At 44.6% G+C, this 24,969-nt stretch overlaps 1 protein-coding gene across 6 annotated transcripts in view; it reads left to right on the forward strand.

Moving 5' to 3' along the window:
* Positions 1–24,969, forward strand: part of FAT3 (FAT atypical cadherin 3) — a 569,348-nt gene that overhangs the window by 497,906 nt on the left and 46,473 nt on the right. For all 6 annotated transcript variants that reach the window (XR_014175185.1, XM_081950682.1, XM_081950676.1 and 3 more), the window contains 3 exons: positions 2,969–3,166; positions 6,159–6,957; positions 23,288–23,422. Coding sequence is in view for 5 of the 6 variants with exons in the window: in XM_081950682.1 (XP_081806808.1) it covers positions 2,969–3,166; positions 6,159–6,957; positions 23,288–23,422 (1,132 nt within the window). In the remaining variant the exon portion in view is untranslated. The remainder of the gene's footprint in view (positions 1–2,968; positions 3,167–6,158; positions 6,958–23,287; positions 23,423–24,969) is intronic.

The raw sequence follows: 24,969 nt of genomic DNA on the forward strand, positions 1-24,969 counted from the left end.
AAAGATGTTCACACACAATTTTGATCTCAAGATTTATCAGCTTGCAATGCATGGTATCGTACCTTTCTTTATGAGGAAAGGAAGCCGCAGTTGCCACAAGCTGGTTCATAAATGGAAATGGGACTCAAAACTTCTTGTTTGCTTAGGAGGTCTCTGCAAGGATTCCAGGTCTCCGAGAATTTGGATGGAGCTGTTTTATTGAATTGCAGAATTGAGTTTTCTATTGGCCATAGGATAAGATGTGGGGGAGGAGAAATTAGTGTTCGGCTGCCTTCTCATACTCATTCCTTTACTTACATTCTCATCTACCGTTTCCCCCCGAAAATAAGACATGCCCTGCTAAGAAGCCCAATCGTGCTTTTCAGAGCATGCACCATAATAAGCTCTCCCCCGAAAATAAGCCCACCCCCAACTATTTGAGCGCATGTGCAACTGGTCCCTGCCATTACCACTGTACCACTTACCGGTACAGCTTGCGGGGCAAAAAGAGGGCCCGCCGCAAAAACAGCATCCGGCAAAGTAAAGTGCTTCCAACCCCCGTCCTTCCCTCCTGCGCAAAAAGAGCCCTCTGCAAAAAGCAGCAGGCCAGCAATGCGATCACCTCCTCCCGCCTGGTAAAGGCAGCCTGCCTGGTTCCTAAAAATGTAAGAGGCACACCTCGCTTCTCCCCCCCCTCCCACCGGCCACCCCTTGCTAAACGGACAGCGGGGAAGGGAACCAGGCAGGCTGCCTTTACCATTTGGGTGGGGTGGCCGATGTTTTTTTGCGCGAGAAGGAACAGGCGGGAGGGGGTGATCCCATTGCTGGCCTGCTGCTCTTTTTTGGCAGGAGGGAAGGGCAGGTGGAAACACTTTGCTTCGCCTGCCGCTGTTTTTGCGGTGGGCTTTTTGCGCGGGAGGGAAGGACAAGGGGTGGAACGTGATGGAGCTGGAAAGGTAAAAGGCGTGCCTTGTTTCTCCCCCCACCCCCACCTGCCACCCTTCGCTAAAGGGACGGCGGGGAAGGGAACCAGGCAGGCTGCCTTTACCATTGGGGCAAGATGGGCGGTGTTGGGCCACCAGGCGCGCCTCTTACCTTTCCAGGACCATTGTGCTCCTCGCCATTGTGTCCAGGGAAGCCCCTGGTAAAAAAAAAAAAAAAAAAGCCTTCTTGCGACTTCAAGAAGTTTGAACTCGCGGGAAGGGTGGTTTTTTTACCAGCGGTTTCCCTGGACACAATGGTGAGGAACGCGACAGAGCTGGAAAGGTAAAAGGTGCGCCTCGCTTCTCACCTGCCCCAGAAAATAATAAGCCCTCCCCTATAATAAGCCCAAGGCCATATTTCGTGGGACAAAAGAAAATAAGACCCTGTCTTATTTTGGGGAAAACATGGTACATTCTCAAATAGTAATAAAACTATTTGGACCTACCAATGCTACCAACTCATCATCATCTTTTTATGACCTCATAATACCTTGCGGGATGGAGTCTGGGCAACTGAATGGAGCTGTTTACTGGCCAGATGCCTTTCCTGTCACCAATGCAGATTTACATTCAGCAGATATATTCTCAACATGCCCAGAGAGAGAAATATCTGCCTCTACCTAGGATCGAACTCACAGCCTCCTGATTGTGAGGTGAGAGCTCCACCTCCAGGCCACCGCACCACTTGCCAATGCTACCAACTGCTCACACTTTAATGGTGCACAACATATCTATGTCAGTGTTTCTCAACCTTTTAAGATGTATGGACTCCAACTGCCTGGAATTGTAAGTTTATACTTCTTACAATGGTTGTAAGGTTGAGAAATATTGACATAGATAGCAGGGAAGGAACATGGGATAAGCATCAGAAAGTTGCCAAAGATGATTGAAACCAAAGCAGGATACCTCTCCTGTTCCTTGCTGATAAAATATAGTAACCTAAAGTTGAGTTCATTAAATAGTACAGGCTACTGGAGGTTGTGGAGTGCAGTGACCTAGCAGTTAAGATGCCAGGCTGCCAACTAGAAGGTTGGCAGTTTGAGACCCAAGCACTGTGATGGGGTGAGCTCCCGTTCCTTGCGCCAGCTCCTGCCCACCTAGCAATTTGAAAACATGCAGATGCAAATAGATAAATAGGTACCACTTGGGTGGGAAGGTAACAGCATTCCAAGCATCTTGGCCAAATGAACGCCAGATGAAGTGCCTTCAGACAACACTGGCTCCTTCAGCCAGGAAACGGAGATGAGCACTGGCCCTTAGAGTCGGGAAACCATTACCTTTTACTGAAGATGAAAGTGGAAATGCATCCCTAATTAAAGACTATAATTCTTGCTCTAAGTAAGGGGTGTCAAACTCAAGGCCCGTGGCTCAGATCCGGCCCACGGGGTGCTTAGATCTGGCCCGTAGGGCCGTCCTAAAAACAGCGAAGGACTGGCCCACAGTGCCTCTGCCAGCGAAAACGGAGCCATTGTAAGCTCTGTTTTCACTAGCAGAGGGTTGCAGGAGTCCATCGCAGCCGAAAACAAAGCTTGTAAGGGCTGTGTGTATCCTTCCTGAGTTCCGTTTTCTCTGGCAGAGGGTTGCAGGAGGCTAACACAGCTGAAAACTGAACTCGGGAGCCTGTTTTAGCTGGTGGAGCACTTGGGCCACCACAGGCGCCCCTGACACAAGTGATGTTGAGCTGGCCATGCCCAATGTGACCACGCCCACCCCCGAGGTCAAACACAACCCTGATATGGCCCTCAATGAAATCGAGTTTGACACCCCTGCTCTAAGTGGTCATCTCTAACCAGTCTATAAGTTATTCTAACAATACAAAAGTGGGAGAAAAATGCACATTTTATAACAGATGGCAGACAGGGGGGAAAAAACATCTGTGCGTGCTATCAAAATGCCGTATTCTCACATGTTACTCATCAGCATGCCAAGATTTGTAATTAAAATTCTGTCTCTTGCTTTCTCTGCCGCTCTCTTTTTAACGCGACATTCTGCGACGATGCACAAAGGAAAACAAGCCAGTAGGAACCAGTATTCTGCAATTGGTGGTAACGGATAAAGACTCCCTGCACAATGGCCCGCCTTTCACCTTCGCCCTCCTGGCTGGAAACGAAGGGAAAGAATTCATGCTTGACCAGCAAGGCATCCTGCGATCCGCTGTCATCTTCAAACGCCTGGTAGCCACTGAATATGTGCTGTACATTCAGGTAACCGTTCATTTGTTCATCCCCGCAGAAAATGGTTGATCCTTCAGAGCTTTTTCCTGTCCATGTAACTGTGATCACCTCCATCAGGGGTCTCAATCTCAAAGCCCACGGGCCAGATCCGGCCCGCGGGCCACCCTGGAAATGGCAAAGGACTGGCCTGCGGTGCCTCTGCCAGCGGAAACAGAGCTCGGGAAGGCCGCACACGGCTCCTTTGAGCTTCGTTTTTGCTGGCAGAGGGCTGCAGGAGACCGCAGCCAAAAGCGGAGCCTCGATGAGTGACCTCGAGCTGGCCACACCCACTCTGGCCATAGCCATTCCCACTCCTCCCTCCCCCCGAGGTCAAACCCAACCCTGATGCGGCCCTCAATGAAATTGAGTTTGACACCCCTGATCACAGGTGGTATTCAGCCAGTTCTGGCGAACCGGTAGCGGAAATTTTCAGTAGTTTGGAGAACTGGCTAATACCACCTCTGGCTGGCTCCGCCCCCATCTATTTGCTACCTCCCGAGTCCCAGTTGACAGGGACCCAGCTGAGTCTTCTTCTGTTGCCCTGCACAGGAGAACAGAGCTGGGAAGCAGGTTAGTGGGGTGGGGAGGGAATGGAGATTTTAAATGTTATTGTCCTTATAACTACTTTGAAGAATATCAGAAGCTATTTCTTTATATGTTTAGATCTTTTAAATTTTTCTCCTTTTTTCTATCTTCTTGCCGTTATTTTTCTTACAACCCCGCACAAAATATCATTCTACCGTATAAGCAAAAACTCAACATTCTGGTCGTAATCCAAATTTAAGTTTTGTGAGCATTCCATGAATATATATATATATTATAGATGCCAATCGAATCCATAAACAATTATATCCCCGTTTTGGAGCTTGGAAACTCCTCAAGCTCCAAATTATCTAAACACATTTCAACTTGCAAACTCTGCCTGCAGCTTTCTTTCCATTTGGGAAATCGATCACAAAGAGAAGATTTTTCTCTCACAAGAGAGAGACGGGGAAGATTTCCCCAGCTGTTCTGTACCTCCAAATTATGTGCAGGCCACCTGTTATACGTAACTGGGTGTTCCGTTTTTACCAAAAAAAAATAACTGGAAATGTGATGCTCTTTCCAGTTCAACTCTAGCAAGCTGGCATCCTTGCAGCTGAATTCTTACACTGTAGAAAGTCTAAAATGTTTTTCTTAAGTAATTTTCTCAATTATTTTTATTATGGTCTTCAGGCACAGCCTGGAAATGATCAATGGCATCTTTGAGTGATGACATTCAGGTTTCTAAACCCAATCTCAATTCTTTGTTCCAGAAGCTGGATGTGGGAAGAAAAGAATAACTTTTAAAGCAGTGTTGCAAAAATGCTTTTTTCAGGAGGCAACTGGACTTTCTTGTTTTTTCTTTTCTTTTGAAGACGTTTCGCTTCTCATCCAAAGAAGCTTCTTCAGTTCTGGCAGGATAGTGGGGGTGGGGGTGGAAGGATTTATATTCCTTGCAGACAGCTGGTCATTTGCATCCTTTTTAGAGGGTCCTTGAAGCACTTGGGGGTTTATCTGTGTTCTCAGGATCACTGAGTGATCCTCCTGGTTCCTGTAGCCTGCCATTATTTTCCCTCTGGAAATCTGTTCCTACTCCCACACCATTCAAAGGGTGTCCATCCCAAACTGTATAACTAAAAGTCCCGTAGAGATTCTCAGAGCTGAAGAAGCGCCTAGGATGAGAAGCGAAACGTCTTCAAAAGAAAAGAAAAGTAAGTCCAATTGCCTCCTGAAAAAAAGCACCTTTGGGACAACCATGACCTGTGTGACTGAGAATCTCTACAGACGTAAAGCACAGTGGTTTATGAAGAAAGAGCATTTCAAGAAGACTGGAGTGTACATTTTAATTGCAGGAATTCTCAATTTTTCTTTTCTCACCTTAGAATCCCATCTTACAAGGTGTTAAAAAAAATCTTGGCTATGATAGCAGAAAGCAGGGGTGAAATCACCTTCACTACCAGTTCACATGCTCGGGCGCTCGCTTCGCTAACACTTCTGTGCATGCCCAGGACCTTCCGCACATGTGCAGAACGTCAAAAACCGGAGGTGATGACATCCGAGTGGGTGGGCGGAGCCTCACGATGACGACGCTACCGGTTTGCCTGAACCAGGTTGTTAGGGATGTAACCCTAGGCTTGGCTTGGCAATGTATATAAGCTATGATTATAACAAATGTATCTGTTACTTTAAATGCTAAAGAGATGTAATTGGTTTGTTACCTCAAGCAGCCATAAGAGGGAGCTAGAATGACTGTTAGCTCTCTGTTTGTTAGACGCTGATCAGTGTATTGTGAGGTACTGTTAACTGTTTTGCTACAGTTAGCTATTTTGTGTACTAAACTGACTATTTGATAACTGAATGACTGAACTGTGTATGACATGGACTGTTAACTGGACTCTGAATATCTCTACATTTGCACATAGTAAACTGCTATATTTTATACTATTCAGTGTCCCTGTATGCTGGTGTGTGCGTGTTCTTCCATACCACTCTCATTACGCTTCTCTGCACACTCGCTCTCCTAACGGGGAGCTTAATTACTTAACACAGATAGAACTGGCAGAATTTCACTACTGACAGAAAGTCAATGGACGCATACATGTAGATACTCAATTTCCTTTTATGATGTGAATATGGTTACTCAGTTATCTATGGAGATTCTCAGTCATCCAGGCCATGCTTTCCCCCCAAGGGGGCTTTTTCAAGAGGCAACCGGACTTTCTTTGCTTTTCCTTAAAGACCTTTTCGCTTCTCATCCAAGAAGCTTCTTCAGTTCTGACTGAAGGATGGGGATCGGACCCACCCTTCTGTCAAAACTGAAGAAGCTTCTTGGATGAGAAGTGAATCGTCTTCAAAGAAAAACTGAGAAAGTCCAGTTGTACCAGATATTTTTAGATTCCAATACTGGGCAGCCCGCGCGCAGTACATCATTGGGTTTTCAGTTTCTCCTTTCTTGACTTAGGCCAAGGATTCAGGGAAGCCTCAGCAGGTTTCCCATACCTTCATTCAGATCCGGGTGATCGAAGAGAGCATCCACAAACCCACAGCCATTCCCCTGGAGATTTTTATCGTGACTATGGAAGACGACTTCCCGGGAGGTGTCATCGGGAAGATCCATGCGACAGACCAAGATGTCTACGATGTCCTCACCTACAGCCTGAAGTCAGAGCAGAAAAGTTTGTTCAAGGTCAACAACCACGACGGGAAGATCATCGCCCTCGGAGGGTTGGACAGCGGGAAGTATATCCTGAACGTTTCTGTCAGCGATGGGCGGTTCCAGGTCCCCATGGATGTGACGGTCAATGTCGAGCAGTTGGCCCAGGAGATGTTGCAGAACACCGTCACTATCCGCTTTGAGAACATCTCCCCGGAGGATTTTGTGGGTCTTCACATGCACGGCTTCAGGCGCACCCTACGCAATGCCATCCTCACCCAAAAGCAGGATAGCCTGCACATCATCAGTATTCAGCCCGTAGCCGGTAGCAATCAGCTCGACATGCTCTTCGCGGTCCAGATGCACGCCGGCGGCTTCTACAAGCCAGCCTACTTGATTCAGAAGCTCACCAATGCAAGGCGACACTTGGAAAATGTGATTCGCATCGCTGCCATCCTTGAGAAGAATTGCTCTGGGCTGGATTGTCAGGAGCAGCATTGCGAGCAAAATCTGTCTATCGATTCCCATTCCCTGATGACCTACAGCACCGCCCGGATTAGTTTTGTGTGTCCCCGGTTCTACCGAAACGTCCGGTGTTCTTGCAATGGTAAGTGCCACTTCCCATCTCTCCACCACTCTTGTTTGTTCGTTTATTTATTAGTTTGTCAAACATGTCCAAGATAGCAGGTATAAGTATGAGCATGGACATGAACGAAAGAAATGAATACAAATAAATGGGAACAGTAGGCTGGTGCGCTTATGCACACCCCCTTTACGGACCTCTTAGGAAAGGGGTGAGGTCCATTGTAGACAGCTTGAGGTTGAAGCTGTGGGGGTTTGAGGTGTAACAACGGAATCAGGTTATGCATTCCAGGAGTTGACCACTCTGTTGCTGAAGTCGTATTTTCTGAAATCGGGTTTAGAGCAGTTTACCTTGAGTTTGTATCTATTGTTTGCCAACATATTATTGAGGTTAAAGCTGAAGAAGTCATTGACAGATAGGACATTGTAGCAGACAATTTTGTGTACTATACTTAGGTCCGACCGCAGGCGGCGCAGTTCCAGATTGTCCAAGGCCAAAATTTCAAGCCTGGTGGCATAAGGTATCCTATTGTGAGCAGTAATCTTCTTGTGAAATACCTCTGGACCCGCTCTATCGTATTAATGTCCGATATACAGTGTGGATTCCAGGCAGACGAGCTGTATTCGGGAATTGGTCTGGCAAAGGTTTTGTATGCCCTAGTTAGCAGTACTATGTTGCCAGAGAAGAAGCTTCTTAAAATTAGGTTAACAACTGTTAATGCCTTTTTGGCATTAATGCTATTACAGTGAGCTCTGGGGCTTAGATTGTTTGAGATGAGTACTCCTAGGTCCTTGACAGAGTGAGTAACTACGTCCATGAGGTCGTTTCCACCCAACTTGTATTTGGTGTTCTGATTTTTGTTGCCAACTTGTAGGACAGAGCATTGGTTAGTTGAGATTTGAAATTGCCAGTTGCGCGACCATTCTGACACATAGTCGAGGTCTCTTTGTAGGGCAGCAGCATTGTTGGCGGTGTTAAATAATTTCTCCTCCCCCTCTCCATTCAAAGCCGCTTTTTATTTCTGTCCCAATGCAGCCCAACACAGGAAGCTCCGTTCATGTGCCTAAAAGATCTGGTACTTTTGTCAAGCAGAATAGCCGAGACTTTAATTCTCACGCTCAAATAGGGAAAGTCTGGTTTTGATCGAGGTCAGAAAAAGCTAGTCAACTTTGACCTCCGGGGACAAAGGTCGCCCAACTTTCAGGATGTGGCCTAATGAAAGAGGTCAGCCGTGCCACGGAAAAGGGTGTGGGATTAGCATAGAGGGCAGATTTTGGCCTTGGAAAGCAGTGGGTTGTGTAAGAACAATCCCAAGCGCTGTGCAGTATTTTCAGACTGATCGGGGCATCTGACCTGCACGATAAAGTTTTAAAAAGACGTTGACTCATTTTCTATTTTGCCAGAGTAATGAAAACCCATAAAGCATGTCATTAAGTAATTGAGACCAAAGAGAGAGTTCTTGACCTTTCGCAGAGCATACCCGTTATTATAGGGCCCCCTTCTTTATTTTTGTTGTTTTATATTCACACACACTGGGGGGGGGGATACAATCGCAAACTTCTATACTGTTTTGAAGGTGGCCTAACTGCAGTGTTTGCTTTTTTTTAACCACGTTAGGTGCTGTTAAAAACCAAAGAGTCTTGTTGGATTAGCCTAAGGACCATCGCTGTGGTCCATTAAATGCAGGCTACCGTATTTTTCAGAGGATAAGACGCACCTTTTTCCCTCAAAAAAGAGGCTGAAAAATCTGGGTGCGTCTTATACACTGAATACATTTTTTTCCTCCCGAAACCCTGCCCCCTTCACCAAAATGGCCATGCATAGCCTTTAGGAGGCTTTCAGAGTGCTCCTGGGGGCTGGGGAGGGCAGAAATGAGCAAAAAATGGCCCAGGAGCACTCTATAAGCCTCCTAAAGGCTGTCTGTGCCTCTTTTTTTTTTGACAAAAATGGGTTTGTTTTCATAAAAAATGGGCCGTTTTTTGCTACTTTTTGCCCCCCACATAAGAGCACTCTACAAGCTCCTAAAGGCTATTCATGCCCTTTTTTTGAAAGAAAAAAAAAGGAAGGACCCATTTTTGGGAGGTTTGCAGAGTGCAAAAAAAATTTTTTTTTAAATTTGCTTCTTCAAAACCTTGATGCGTCTTCTACTCCGGTGCATCCTATACTCCGAAAAATATGGTATATTTTTTTGGTATGCCCCGTTCCTAGAATTCGCGCCCTTAAGAAGGAAATATTGGCAGAAAAATACCTTTGAGCTGAAATAAATCCGCCGAAGAGAATGTCAACCAAATTTTACACGGCGTAAGAAAGGCTGACACAAACGAGGGATGTTCCTTCTTAAAATATGCATCTTATTCCAAAGCTTATTCCCACAGACAGATGTCGTGGGCATTCATTGTTTATGCACACCAGCTGTGGAGCCATTTCACTTAGTTTACCTTGATTAGCAGGGATAGTTACTGAAACACAAAATAGGCTGCAAGATGCAGGAGAAAAGGCTTGGTTCTCTCAAGGGGTTTTGGCCCTTTGTGTTGGTTTGAATAGTAGTCAAGGAAAGTAGATGGAATAGTCCAGGTCCTTTTACTTCGGTCTTTAAAGTTTAAGTTTCAAAATGCTTAAGCTCGTCTCATAAACTTTAATAAAATTAAATTGAATTTCCTGGTTGTGGGGAACTGGATATGTCTAGTCCCATGATGGCAAACCTATGGAACGCATGCCAGAGGTGGCACGTAGAGCCCTCTCTGTGGGCAAGCACAATGTCGCCAGTTGTTCTTCTGGTTTCTGGCCAGCTGGTCTTTGTGGGTGCCAACGCCAGAAAATGGTCTGAAAAACATGCAAAAATCAGGCCATTTTCAGGCTGTTTTTCAGACCGTTTTTGGCCCATACAATGGCCTGTTTTTGAGGCGTTTTCAGGCCATTTTTCAGCCCAAGAACCGGCCTGAAAACAGCCCCAAAAATGATCTATTTTGGGGCATTTTTCTGGCCGTTTTCTGGTGCTCCGGCACCGTGCATGTGCATTCCGGTTTGGGCACTCAGTGACGAAAAGATTCGCCATCACTGGTCTAGTCTAGGGGTCAGCAAACTGCGGCTCTGGAGCCGCATGTGGCTCTTTCCTCCCTCTGCTGTGGCTCCGTCACCGGTCGGCGCCACAATTTTGAGAGGAGCTTCCGGGGGGGGGGAGGGGAGAGAAGCCCAGTGCACCAGGAGAAGACTCTATGGCAAGGGGAGGGTTTTCCAGTTGTCTCCACAATTGATAGGACTTTCGGTTATGACAGGTAGAGGAAAAAGTATGCCGCTCTAGGAGGAGACTCTATGGTGGGGGACCCGAACTTCCGGTCAGCTCCAGAATTGAACAGGGGGCTTCCGGTTAGGACCTTTGTGACTCCCGGTGTTTTCTTTTCTGTGGGAAACGGGTCCAAATGGCTCTTTGAGTGTTTAGGTTTGCCGACCTCTGAGTTAAGGTATTGAATGAGCCTGTCTGGAAAATTGGTTTAAGATTTTGAGCATGCTGGGTTTTTTACTCGTTTACTTACTTTTACTTTACTTGTGTTTTGTAGTGTGATGTCGTAGTGCTGTTATGTTTATTGTTTATTTTTTATTCCAAATCCAATGTTAGCTCCATAGGGTTATAGTTTGCAAGTTGGGTGGGTATACAACTAACACAGAGATCCCTGGCCATTATCGGTTCCGCTAACACGTTTCCGTTTAATTTTACAATATTGCTTAACAACAAAGGATGAAATATGACCAGAACAGATGAATGATAAAATACGGTTGAAACTAATACAGGAGAATTGTGCTCATGTGATCCTGAATTGGCACTCCATTTACAAATGATGGTTTCCAGAAACACTGGAAATGCTGGTTCACACATAATGCTAAACCGTGATGTGTTGGGTCTTGGCACATCAAGCCAGTTCATCCATTGTGGCATGAGGATGTGCACGAAATGAAGTTCCCAAGCTGCAATTTCATAGTTGCAGAATTGTCTATCCAAAAATTTCAGGGTCTTGACTGGTATCAGGAGGAGTTTTATGAGCCCCTCTGTCAAACCAAGCTGACTTTTCTAAGGGTCTTAGGAACTTAATATTGGCCATTGGACCAGATTTTCAAGCGAGTTCACCTCTAGGAAGCAAACTGGAACATTTTGGTTAGCATCTTCCGTTGCAAAATTGCTTGTTGTTTTGTTATGAACTGTTTTCCTTTCTGATTTGTTTGTGATTCATTTGTTCATAGTGGTTAAACAGCCATAAAATTGAATCAATGAATTAAATACCACTTTTCATGGATATTCCACAGAAATAGGAGGTTACATTCAAACCCCAAACAACGGTTATGTTAAAATTATAATATTTATAATAGGCTTTTACATCGTTAAAGACAAAGTGAAGCTTTAGCTTCTTCAACTTACATCCAAGGAGTAAGGAAAACAAATTCAGTTTTGATTGCCACGATGTAAAACAGATACGGAGACTCTAGAAAGAGTGCAGAGAAGAGCAACAAAGAGGATTAGGGGACTGGAGGTAAAACATATGAAGAATGATTGCAGGAATTGGATATGTCTAGTTTAATGAAAACAACGACTAGGGGAGACAGGATAGCAGTGTTCTAATATCTCAGTGGTTGCCATAAAGAAGAGGGAGTCAAACTGTTCTCCAAAGCACCTGAGGGTAAAACAAGAAGCAATGGGTGGAAACTAATCAAGGAGAGAAGCAATTTAGAACTAAGGAGAAATTTCCTGACAGTTAGAACAATTAATCAGTGGAACAGATCTTGCCTCCAGAAGTTGTGAATGCTCCAACACTGGAAATCTTTAAGAAGATGTTGGATAGCCATTTGTCTGAAATGGTGTAGGGTTTCCTGCCTAGGCAGGGGGTTTGGACTAGAAGACCCCCAAGGCCCCTTCCAACTCTGTTATTCTGTTACCTGTTCTGTTAAATTGCACACAACAGTTGTGTCTCCTTTGCAAGTTCATCCCCACCAACCAGTGCATCCTTCAGTGTCCTCGCATCATAGCTTAATCTTCTCGGTGAGCTTGAATTACGACTACCACAAGGTGCTGGATCAGCTTTTTAAAACCATTCTCCTAGTCATTTTCTACACCACTGCAGGAACATTAAGAGGCCTTGTGGTTATGGTCATTTCCATCGCCTAGACCAGATACTTCGGAGAACCGCCGCTTGTGGTGAATTTTCATGGTAATGGGAACTTGGGAGTGGCAGAATGTGACAGTGATTTAGCTATTCAGGAAATTTTGCTGACACCACTGCATGGGATACAATATAGTTTAAATACTGGTTGTCATAAGTCAGCGCTAACTCTGACAGAGCACCATTTTCTAGCATGACAGCAGTTGGTTTTACTGTCTGGAAAATAACAGAAGATATAATTGGAAGGGTGGGGAAAGCGAGGAGAGAAGAGAGCAGGCTCTGTGCTGTGGGTTTTTGCTCTCATTCTGTAGCATGACATGTCTAAAAAAAGGTCTGACTCAAACCCAAGCCTTTAGTGCCACACCAGTAATCCAGTAATAATCACCATGTTTTGAGAATTCTTTCTCCTCTATATTTTAGTTGGCTGTTTGTTTTGGGGTTTTGTTGTTGTTGTTGTTGTTTTGCAGTTAAATGAGGGAAAAAAGGGTAGCTCTTGGCTCTTTGGAACAGTCCCCCCCTTGTGGCCTGCCAGCGGCCAGCAGAGCTGGCAGCAGATTCGGACAGTGAGGAGGTTGGGGAGGAACATGGGCCTGTCCTGGAGTCTGGGGAAGGCTCTGATGAGGGCTCTGTGTCAGAGGCAGAGAAAGAGCCAGGGCCGTATGCCAGTTATCAGCTGCCTTCAGAATCAGACATCAATGAGGCAGAAGAACAGCTGGAGCCTGTTCCCAAAGTGCGCATGCCAGAGTTGCCAGACAAAGGGAACAGCTAAAGCACAGGGGTTGACTTGGGAGTAAGGCCACAGGTGGACAATGAATGGCCCCTCCCAGAGGAAATAAAAGAGGCGCAAAAGGGGAGTGGAGTTTGCAGGAGACAATTAGTTCGCTTTATTGTTCGTGACTCTCCGAGACTCCTTGCCAAGTTTTGCAGATATCGGCCTGGCAGCTCTCCAAGCCAGATAAGGTCTGTGACTGTAAATCCTCCCTTGAAAGACTTTGCTTGAGGTGAATTAGCAGAATTCACAGTCAATTAACAAAAGGGTTTTTTGTTGGTACCAGGAGTTTGCTTCATGCTCTTGGGAAGCCTAGCTCAGAACACACCCACATTAGAAACGAATAGTTTAGGGCAGGGGTGTCAAACTCGATTTCATTGAGGGCCACATGAGGCCTCATGGAGCTGGGGAGTGGGCATGGCCAGGGTGGTCACTCATCACTGAGGCTCCGTTTTTGGATGCAGTCTCCTGCAGCGCTCTGCCAGTGAAAATGGAGCTCAGGGGAGACGTACATGGCCCACCTGGGCTCCGTTTTCGGCCACTATGGCCTCCTGCAGTTCTCTGCACAACCTCCTGTTCTGTTCTGGCAGAGGGCTATAGGAGGCTGTTGCAGCCGAAAATGGATCCTGGGAGGGCCGCATATCCCCCCTCCCCCCCAAAGTCTGTTTTTGCTGGTAGAGGCACTGCGGGCCAGTCCTTTGTTGTTTCCAGGGCGTCCCTATGGGCCAGATCTAAGCACCCCGCGGGCCGGATCTGGCCCACAGACTTTGAGTTTGACACCCCTACTTTAGCAGAATATATTTGGAGTTGAGATAAAGTGAAATGTGGGTTTGATAGAGCCCAGTGGGGAATGGAAAGCCCAGATATTGGTCCTGCATTATCTTGGACAAAGCAAGAGATCAACGAAGGATCTTTTGAACCAGTAACAGTGTCCTGTTCTTTCTGGGACCAGATGGATCATCATAGCTTTTTGAGGTCATGGTCACTACTTAGAATGGCACATCCGTGGTTAGCGGCATCCATGAGGCAGTATCAAAATCAGCAACTGGAATATTGCTGATTTTGAGCATTCATGGGGGATGTGCTAGGTGGCATATTTCATTGCTCCATCCAGACCTGACTGTTCTTTCTATTTTATTGTGCTATTTTCAACTGTTTTTAGTGCCGCACGTCACTCAGAGTCACTAGGGAGAGAGATAATATTCCTAATAACAAATAAACCTCTCAGATGTTGAACTCCTCCTGCAGTAGTAATCCATCTGTCAGTTAGCCTATCATCCAAGTCAGTTAGGACAAAGAAGTGGGTGGACCAGGAGAAACGCAATTAAATGGATCCAATAATTTCAGTTATAATTAAATGAAAGTAATTCAACCACTCAGCTGCTTCATTCATCACAGTTGGGTTAGACTGAAAAAGCTGGTGTCCCTGAATCACTTCATAGGTTCGACCATTCGGTGAAGATTTGAACCGTATCTCCTCAATCTCAATCCAAAACCATAATCGTGATTTTTCCAATATTGTACCAGAAGCCTGTGCAGATTCTCAGTCATCCAGGTCATGGTTATCCCAAAAGGGCTTTTTCAAGGGGCAACTGGACTTTCTTGTTTTTCCTTTGAAGAGGTTTCGCTTCTTATCCAAGAAGCTGAAGAAGCTTCTTGGATAAGAAGCGAAATCTCTTCAAAGAAAAAGCAGAAAGTCCAGTTGCCCCTTGAAAAAGCACCTTTGGGATTGTACAAGAAGAGATTTGGAGCCTGAGTAGAACTTTCTGCTGAAAATCTCTGCTACTACAGCTGAGATGTTAGTAAACATGATGCTTGAACATCTGCAATACTCCCAATGAAACAAATCTAAAATTGGGGGGGGGGGTCCTTTAGTGCTCTCTGAGCTTGGTTGTTTATTTGTAGATGTCTCATTACCCAACTAGGTAACATCCAAATGTGCTTTTTCAGGAGGCAACTGGACTATCTTGTTGTTGTTTTTTCCTTTGAAGACATTTCACTTCTCATCCAAGCAGCTTCTTCAGCTCTGACAGGACAGTGGGGAATGGAAAGATTTCTATTCCTTGAAGTGGAGGTTTATCTCTGTCCTCAGGGTCACCTGAGGATAGTGCAAATGGTTCCTGTAGTCTGCAATTTTTCCTCTGGAAATCCATTCCTACTCCCACACCATTCAACGGGGGTTCATCCCAAATTGGATAGCCAAAAGTCTGTAGAGGATTATAAATCCATCAATTCCACTCTGTCCTGTCAGAGCTGAAGAAGCTTCTTGGATGAGAAGCAAATTAAAAACAAGAAGGTCCAGTTGTCTCCTGAAAAAAGCACCTTTGGGACAACCATGACCTGAATGACTGAGAACCTCTACAGACTTCCAACTTGGTGACATCATCAGCGCTAGAAGGCAGTGGTGACCCTTCCCTTCTAGCACTGATGATGTTACCTAGTTGAGTAGTGAAACATCTGCAAGAAAACAACCAAGTTCTGAGAGCACCAAGGACCCCATACGACAACCTCCAGCTACAAATACTCTTTCTGTTGGTACAAATATTAAGAGTTTGCTTTGGTGGAGTGGGGGGGAGAGAATAATTATCTTGATTTATCTCATAGAAGAAATCCATCCAGGATCCTTAGTACCAGGGTGGGATTCACTTACCTGCCCTACCGGTTTGCAAACGTGAGCGTGCTCACACACGCGTTTCACTCCCACGCACCTCATCAGCACAGGCACACCGCCTTCTGCGCATGCACAGTGCTTGCGCATATGTCAGGGCGGGTGGGCTAAGCCTTCCGTAGCAGCCGCTACCAGTTCACCCGAACCGGAGAGAACCAGCTGAATACCACGTCTGCTTAGTTCGAAGACATTTTCAGAAGTCCCTCCCGTTCTATTTCAGTGTTACATTTATTGGGCCTTTTGTGCTTACCATATTTTTTTTTGAGTATAAGACGCACCGGAATATAAGACGCACCAAGATTTTGAAGAGGCAAATTAAAAAAAAAAGTTTTTGCAGTCTGCAGACCTCCCAAAAATGGCCCATTTTTGTCAAAAAAAGGGCATGAATAGCCTTTAGGAGGCTTGTATAGTGCTCCTGCGTGCTGGGGGGGGGCAAAAACGAGCAAAAAACAGCCAATTTTTCACTCATTTTTGCCCTCCCCAGCCCCCAGGAGCACTCTGAAAGCCTCCTAAAGGCTATGAACAGCCAATTTTGCAAAGGTGTTGGGAGGCCAAAAATGCTGTCTTCAGTGTATAAGACGCACCCAGATTTTCACCCTCTTTTTTGAGGGGAAAAAGGTGCATCTTATACTCCGAAAAATACGGTATATATCTTGGAAATATTGCAAGGATCAGTCCCTGTGCACATTGATTTTCTACTGCTATTTATGATGCTTCTTGCATGTAGCTTTTTTTTCCCCGTTCTCGCCATGCTAAATCATTCCTATCAGAAGCCAGGGCACGTTCTGGAAAGCAATTAATGTCATCTTTTTCTTGTTCTGCGTGTGATCTTACCTGTTGTGGCAAAGCAGAATCAGCCCCGGATGAATGGCATAGATAAGGGTTTTATAGTTCAATAATCAGGGCTGATAATTGTGTCACCACAGGGGAGGAAACGTTGGCTTAAAAAAAAATATGTGACTGCGGCTGTTAAATGCTAATCCGATCCTGGGTATCTCTAGAACAAAAGAAATTAAGGATGAGCAGCATAAACTTTTATTTTTGATGCGCCAAAATACTGGTGTTAAAATCCACCACTGTTTTTGTGTATTTGTTTATTTTAATGTATTGATTGATCAGCGGCTCGACTCCGTTGGAGTCCAAGTAACTTGACTACAGTTTATGCCGTTAACACGTGTATCCTTGCACATGCATGTTTTTCATATGCACAGTTTGCCTGCATGGGTTTCAGTATGCATATGAGCAGCGGGCAAACATTTTTCCATAGCAAGCTGCAATTTTGTCTGTAAAGATACGTATGTTCAGGTGAATTATACCAGGTAGGAAATAAATAACTAAATTTAACCCAGAAAGAGGTCATCTTACTCATCTTATTCAATGCATTTCTCCTACATGACGATTGTGAGATTGTGTATTTTCCTCAGCTCTTCTCTTTTAACCTAGATTAGATGCCTCTATTTTCTTACATTCTCCAAGTAACTTTTTTTTTCCATTTCGAAAATAGAACACGAAACACTGCAGTAATACTGTATTTTTTTTAAAAAAAATAATGTGAAACATATATATAGACATTTCATGTATATGTGTGAAATTAAGGGGGGGAAATGCAGTGTGGATATATTAGTTGGCCAACAGGACTAACCCAACAGGAATGTATTACTTTATAGTCATTACAACATGGCGTAAGAGCAGAGTCCATATAATAAACCCAATTAAGTGAAGTCTCAAAGAATAGTACCGTGTTGCTGTGCGCTAGTTGTCCTTAACAGAACAGAATAACAGAGTTGGAATGGACATTGGAGCAGTGGTGGATTCCTACCGGTTCGGACCAGTGGTATGGTGACCCAGGCCTGCCACACCCCTGAACTGGTTCCCTGGTCTCTTCTGCCATCAACGGCATATGCGTAGAACAGTTTTCAATCAACTGCGCATGCGCAGCAATGCGTGGCGGGCGCGCAAGCGAAATGAACGGTACGTGGGCAAAACGCCCTCTCAACGAACCGGTAGTTTACTGGTTAGGAACCCACCATTGCCTTGGAGTTCCTTCTAGTCCATCCCCTTGCTCAAGCAGGAAATACTATATCAGTGGTTCTGAACCTATGGCCCGTGGACCCCGAGGGGGGCCACAATGTCACCACAGGGGCCCAACGAAGGATTGAAGAAATGTGATGATGTAAATTTTGAATTAAGTCTTGGGGGTCCGTGGCCCCAAAAGGTATTGAAACAGTGTCCGTGGTGGAGGAAAAGTTTGAAAGCCACTGCTCTACACCAGAGGTGGTTATTCAGCAGGTTCTGACCAGTTCTAGAAAACCGGTAGCGGATATTTTGAGTAGTTTGGAGAACCGGTAAATACCACCTCTGACTGCCCCGCCATCTATTCTCTGCCTCCCGAGTCCCAGCTGATTGGGAGGAAATGGGGATTTTGTAGTAACCTTTTCCTGCAGTGGGGAGGGAATGGAGATTTTACAGTATCCTTCCCCTGCCACGCCCACCAAGCCACGCCACACCCACCAAGCCACGCCCACAGAACTGGTAGTAAAAAAATTTGAATCCTACCACTGCTCTATACCATTTCAGACTTTTGGTTGTTCAATCCCTTCTTTAAAACCTCCAGTATTATAACACCCACAACTTCTGGAGGCAAGTATTTCCACGGATTAATTCTTTTGTCAGGAAATTTCCTGTCCTGTTTGTTCTGGATCAATTTTACCACATTTTGACATTTGATTTGTTGGCTTTTTTTAACTGCCTTTTTGCTTCTGGTTCCAAAGAGCAGCACATTCATATAACATGGGTTATATTATTTAACTTACAAGTTAGGCATGACCCATTTCATTTCAGGAAGATTTACTCCCAAGTAAAGAATCGTTGGATTGGATTCCTACTCCTTTACTCAGGCCCCAGAGAAATGCCATTAATATATTTTTTTCCTCCTCAGACTGGTCTAGCAAGAGTAATCCTACCTCCATTCCCATAATGAACTTTGCTTGGTGAAATAAAGACCAGCAGAAAAACCACTGAACTTCAAAGTAGGTACTCAAGCTTTGGCTATAAATCCCCAAAGATGGATAACATCCTTCTAAGTGCTTTAGTGGTTTTCTAGTCAGTGCCATTGTGAAATCATCCTGAAAATGCAGGTTAGCAGGGGAGCCGTGCAGTAGCACAAAATTTGTAGCTTGGGGCCCACAAAGACAGACATAAAATACTCTTTCCCGAGCTTTTAATATTTTAAAAGTTTTTTGTGATCGCTATAAAATTCAACCTACAGGAGCCTGAGTAAAAAAAAGAAGAAGAAGTAGAAATGCTTCCATTGATTCTCTGTCTGGACTACTCTTTATACCTTGAGAAGAGTACTGAATGGCACCTTTGTGCAAAGAATAAGTTGGCTAGCAAAAGCAACATCACCCTTTGGGCAAAATGAGGTAAATCTACAGATAAAGTCCCAGTTGCCTAACAGAACATTTGAGGATATAGAAGTAGGACAGAAGAGAACGGCGTGGTGGCTGAGTGGTGAAGATGCTCATCTCCCACTAGGAAGGTTGAGAGTTCAATCCTAGCGGCAGATGTTTCTCTCCTAGGGCACAAAGAAAAAACATTATTTGCTGTGAACTCCACATAGGCGTCAGGCAGGGCATCTAGCCAGTAAATTCTCGTCTCCATTCAATCGCCCCGACTCTACTCCAAATTAAAGGATGACAGTGTTTTAAAAAGGGAGTTTTAGAAGTTGGACAGAAGTGAAGAGGGGACACATAATTATACTATCTTAGCTCCGAAGCTTTTCTAATTGCTCAAAAAAGGAAACCGATTCCATGTCTTCTTTTCTTCTGCAGGCCTTATCTGTATTCTTACTAATTATTTCAGAGATTCTAACTCTAAATTTTGCATCCGAACCTCAGCTTAGTGCCAATCACTTAGAACAGCTTGGCAGACTAAAATCACAAGGCATGGAGAAACTTTTCTTATTTTGAAAAACCAAATTGTGTGCCTTTCTCTCAAAACGATGCCTGCCCACCTTTCAAGGCAAAAATCAAGAAACAGGAGTCATTGGGAGTCTCTAATGTGCTTGGTTGCAGTCAGTACATTGCAACATCTTGAGAGGTTGTCAAAGGTCCTCTCTACTCCAACTTATACTAACAAAATCAAGGCATAGTTATTTTATAACAGAATAGCAGAGTTAGAAGGGACCTTGGAGGTCTTCTACTCCAACCCTCTGCCCAGGCAGGAAACCCTATACCACCATTTTGACTTTCTTTCTTACACTTCCTACTTTCTCAGGACTAAGATGTCTTTTCCATAACAGCTCTACAACCTCCTGACATTCCATCACACATAGAAAGGTCTTCCTTGCTCTTCCTTTTATTATCACAAAGGTCATGTCAAGATTATGTCAGCCACTTAGCATCGGTGGCTGAGTTTAGAAGATGGCCAAACCAATCTTGATTATGTCAAAAAAGCTAAGCAGCAACAAACTTGGTTAGCACTTGAATGGGAGACAACCAGGAAATCTGTTAGAGTTTGTTTGTTGCAGAAAAATCAAATCCGGAAAGCACACACAGATAACTGATTCAGCTGGATTCATTAACTTCTTTATATACATAAGAATAGATGAATAAATGTACAATACCAACAGGCGGTTCTTCCAAGTAAACACAAGGCAGGAGAGTTTCAGGCAAACACAAGCAGTTAGTTTCATATCAGCAGACAAGCCCAGACAGACTGCTAGTTTACTTCTCAGAGCAGCAGACTGCTTAAGTTTCTGTTTCAATTCTCTGCACAGACTCAGATCTGTTTAAGCTCCCATTGGCTGACTTCGTTGCTATGCCTATTTATTGGCTGACCTTGTTCCTGTGTCTCTGCCAGTCATGAATATTTTATAATATTTTGGTTGTTTTCTTGCAGAGGTTTCATTAACCAGCCCTCAGCCAGTGAAAATGGAGCGCAACTGAGAACTTTCTATGAAGGTTGTCAGTCATCCAGGTCACGGTTGTCCCAAAGATGGTGTTCAAAAGGCAACTGGATTTTCTTGGTTTTTTTCCTTTAAAACGTTTTGCTTCTCATCCAAGAAACTTCTTATGTTAATACTAGCCAATAACCTGGCATTGCCCAGGTATTTATTTATTTATAGGAGGGAAATGTCTAGACCAAACATAATTTCTAATGTCAGATTCCCCCCACCCTTACCAGAGGGAGCCCCCTTGTGGAGTACTGTGAAGCCTGCAAGAGCAACTTCTCCCTGAGCCCCGATTTTGGCAACAATTAAATTAGTTAAAAATGTTTTCCCTGTCCCCCAGAAGCGTAATTTCTAATGTTGGGTTTTCCCCCTTACCAGAGGGAGCTCCTAGTACTGGGAAGCCGTTACCATGGCAAATCCACTGCGCTGTACAGTAGAAGCCATTTTAAGGCACAACAGGCTGTATCTTAACAGAACACACACCCGAGGGGTGTTGGGGTGTCTTACTTCCACAGTATTTGTTTTCAGAGAGTAAGTTATCTGTGTACCAAGTTTGGTTGAAATTGCTTGAGGTGTTCCAGAGTTATGCTGGAACAAACCACACAGAGAGAGAAAGAGAGAGAGAGGTTTTACATAGATAGATATATTTGCGGCTAGCAAGGAGTTTTTTAATTCACATAGGATTGCTATGAGTTCCAAGGGATTAGTATAAGAAAAAAACAGAAGAAAGTCCAGTTGCTTCCTGAAAAAGCACAAGGGATTCTACCATCATAGAGATGTTTGCCTGAACAACTGTTTTACTCCGTGGCCATTGTACCTCAGATCTATGGACGTTCTGTGTCAACACAGCCCATGAATTCCTCCATTCAAGGCAGGGGTGGGTTGCTCCCGGCATTACTGCCGGTTCGGTGCATGCACAAATGTGCATATTTGCACAAAAATAGGCCTGCGCATGCACAAAACAAAGGGGGGGAAATTAAATTTGTGCAATTACAATTGTTATGCGCATGCGCAGAACCGAAAATCAAGATGGCGGCCATGTAGGAGAACCAGTTTGGGGGCGTGGCAGGCCTGGGTCGCTGCCATTTCCAGCGACCCAGGCCGCCAAATCATTACCAGTTCGGCTGAACCGTTCCGAAGCGGTAGGAACCTACCTCTAATTCAAGGTCCGCAGAAGTCTTGACCGCATTTTTTTCATCGCACACCATCTCCCATTCTGCCTTCTGTCTAAAACGATGAAAAAGATTGGTATTATCAGACATTTGGGAGGTGCCAGTACATGGTGATAGTTGTCTTGGAATATTGTGTCACACAGAGCTGTCATATTCAATTATTAGCTTCTTCCTATATACCTCTTGGCCTCGTAGGAACTCACTCGTGTCTCAAGTAGGAAACAACTGAAACATGGCAATGATTGATTACAAGGCTGCATCTCGACTTCCCTGCTTGGTGTCAAGATTTTACTAAAGGTTAAAAGGTTGTGAAAACATGTGGTGCTCTGTTCCAAAAATCTCAGCAGGGTTTGTCTTCCCACAAGCCAACATATATATTTGTGGCTTTTTTCTTTTTTTTTTTGTCTACCTAACTTGTCTCTCTGTCAGCCGCAGAGAGACTCGTTGAGAATTATTGCCTGACGTGACATAAAATTTAATTGTGTTCTGAAAACAAATATCCTGTGCATACAGATCTGTAGGCAGTGCTGATGTGATATCCTGATACATGAAACGTGTCAGCATAATCAGCCGGATAATCAGAAATTTCTAAAGAGACTGTTTTAACTATTCATTGTTGGGTTTGGGAGCAAATACGTTATAACCCTGCTGCTTAATTCTCTGAGCTGATTTCAGAAACACAGGGTGAAAATAAGGATTGACTTCATAATGTTTATCCACTGCGGTTGACAATATTTGCAAGGGAGGGAAGCAACCTTGATAATGAGGCTAAAATCTGTTTATTGACCGGTTATTAGATTTCTACACCCATTAAATGGTAGCACCAACTGATCTGATCTCAAAAAGCTAAGCAGTCTCGATTTTGTTTAGTGCTTGGGTGGAAGATACTAGAAAAGAACAGGCTTATTGGCTAAATTGGAAAATTTAAATTGGAAAATAAGGGTCTTATTTTCTTTTGAACCCCGAAATAAGTGCTTGGCCTTATTTTGGGGGAGGTCTTATTATTTTTGAGGTGCAGGAGGCGGCGAGCGTGGTCACCTCATGGCTGCGGCTGTGTTGCAATATTTTATGGGAGGACTTATTTTCGGGGGAGGACTTATTTTAGCGCATGCGCTCAAAAGCCCGATTGGGCTTATTATTTTCAGGGAAACAGGGTAGCATCGTCGACTTCTCCAATCAATTCACCCAATCTTTTTTTCATTAACTTATTTATCTTCCATTCAATCTCACAGGCCTTAGCTGTATTTTCAGTCCCTTGCCCTTTTATTTAAATATGTATTGATTCTTTTATTTAGATTCAGATTCTGTTATTTGAACCGCATTTTATTAGTGCATTATTTTTTGTTGTTGTATGTTTTCCTGCTATGGGATCTCCAGAACAGCTTGGATTTCAGGTTCAATTCATATTGATATGTGGAGTCAGCTAAGATGAATCTTGGTGGGAAGGGAAGCAATCGTTTTATAGCTTTTCCACTCTTTCAGCCTTTCCTGCCTTTAGAGGCTGTTCATGTCCTCAGAGGAATGAAATTATAATTTTGTCTGGTCTGAGGATCATATAAATGAAAAGTTAATGGACATTAAGAACATCTTATTTTGAATGTGGATAAAGAGAGTCTGTTTCTTGCCTTCTTGTGTGTACAACAGGAGGATTGTGTCCAGGCTCTAATGATCCTTGCACAGAGAAGCCTTGCCCAGGAGATATGCAGTGTGTAGGCTACGAAATCAACCAGAGACTGTTCATCTGTCAGTGTCCACCTGGAAAACTTGGAGAATGCTCAGGTACATAATTTGTTCTGCGGTTGCTGTATCTTCTTGGTCAGGTCTTTTAAGTTCCTGTCAATCATTTCTTCTAAACCAGGGGTGTCAAACACAAGGCCCGTGGACCAGTTCCAACCCGCGATGTGGTTGGATCCGGCCCGCCAGGCCATCCTGGAAAATATAAGGGGCCAGCCCGCGTCGCTTCAGCTAGGTCTCCCAATGCAAAGAAGAAACATGCTAGCAGTTTGGGGAGTGGCATCTCAATGGCCACACCCACCCAGTCGGCAACATTCAGTGGGGGGCGTCACGCTGGCCATGCCCGCCCAATTGGCCGCATACATCCAATCGGCCATGCCCACCCAGCCCCCCGAGGTCAACCAAAGCCCTGATGCACACGGGTGGTATTCACTTACCTTCCCTACCGGTTCTCAAATGTGAGTATGTGCATGCCTTCCACGCATGCACTTTTTGCTTAAAAGGGGCCTAAATCGGATGCTATAGAGCCGGGATAGGTGGACGGGGCCAGCCACGATTTCTGCTACCAGTTTGGGCAAACCGATCCGAACTGGTAGAATACCACCTCTGCTGATGCAGCCCTCAATGAAATTGAGTTTGACACCTCTGTTCTAAACCCTCTTGAGTTCAGTATGTCAGAAGGACTGTGGTGGAATGTAGTCTGGATTCCCAGGAAGTAGGGGCTTCATTCCAGAGAACCAAGAGACAGTGAAGTTTATATAGTTTGGTTGGGAGAAAGAGAGTTAAGACAGCTCCTCAACAACTCTGAGAGAATATCTTAATGATGCAAGTAGTTTTCTGTTTTTGTTTTTCGTTTGGGAAGATTTCTGACCAGGAAACTGCTCAGAAATAACTCAAGGTGTCTTTCTTGGTTCTTGGGGCCTTACACCAGTCTTGCCAAACTAAAGCAACTACTTGCTAAATTAAAGATATACTCTTGAAAATTGCTAGAGAGGAGCAGTTTTAATTCTATTTTTCCCCAACCATACTATTTAAACTTCATTGTCTCTTTGCCCTCTGGAATGCAGCACCTCCCTATTGGGAATCCAGACTACATCCCACCATAGTGACCCATTATTTTTTTCTAAAATGAGGTGTCCAAACTTGGCAACTTTAAGATTTGTGCACTTCAACTCCCAGAATTCCTCATTCAGCCATGCTGGCTGGAAAAGTCTGTGAGTTGACATCCACAAGTCTTAAGGTTGCTAAGTTTGCAGATCCCAATCTTATATGACCATCTATTCTGTTCAGTAATCCTAGACCAGGGGACAGCAAACTGTGGCTCTGGAGCCGCATGTGGCTGTTTCCTCCCTCTGCTGCGGCACCATCAGCGGTCGGGCCACAATTTTGAGAGGAGCTTCCAGTGGTGGTGGTGGGGGAGAAAAGCACAGTGCGCCAGGAGAAGACTCTATGGCAAGGGGAGGATTTTCCAGTTGTCTCCACAATTGATAGGGTTTTCGGTTATGAGGAAAAAGTACGCCACGCTAGGAGGAGACTATATGGTGGGGGAACTGAACTTCCGGTCAGCTCCAGAATGGAACAGGGGGCTTCCG

The sequence above is a fragment of the Natrix helvetica genome (assembly GCF_964273705.1).
Source record: "Natrix helvetica genome assembly, chromosome: 4".
NCBI lineage: Eukaryota > Metazoa > Chordata > Lepidosauria > Squamata > Natricidae > Natrix > Natrix helvetica.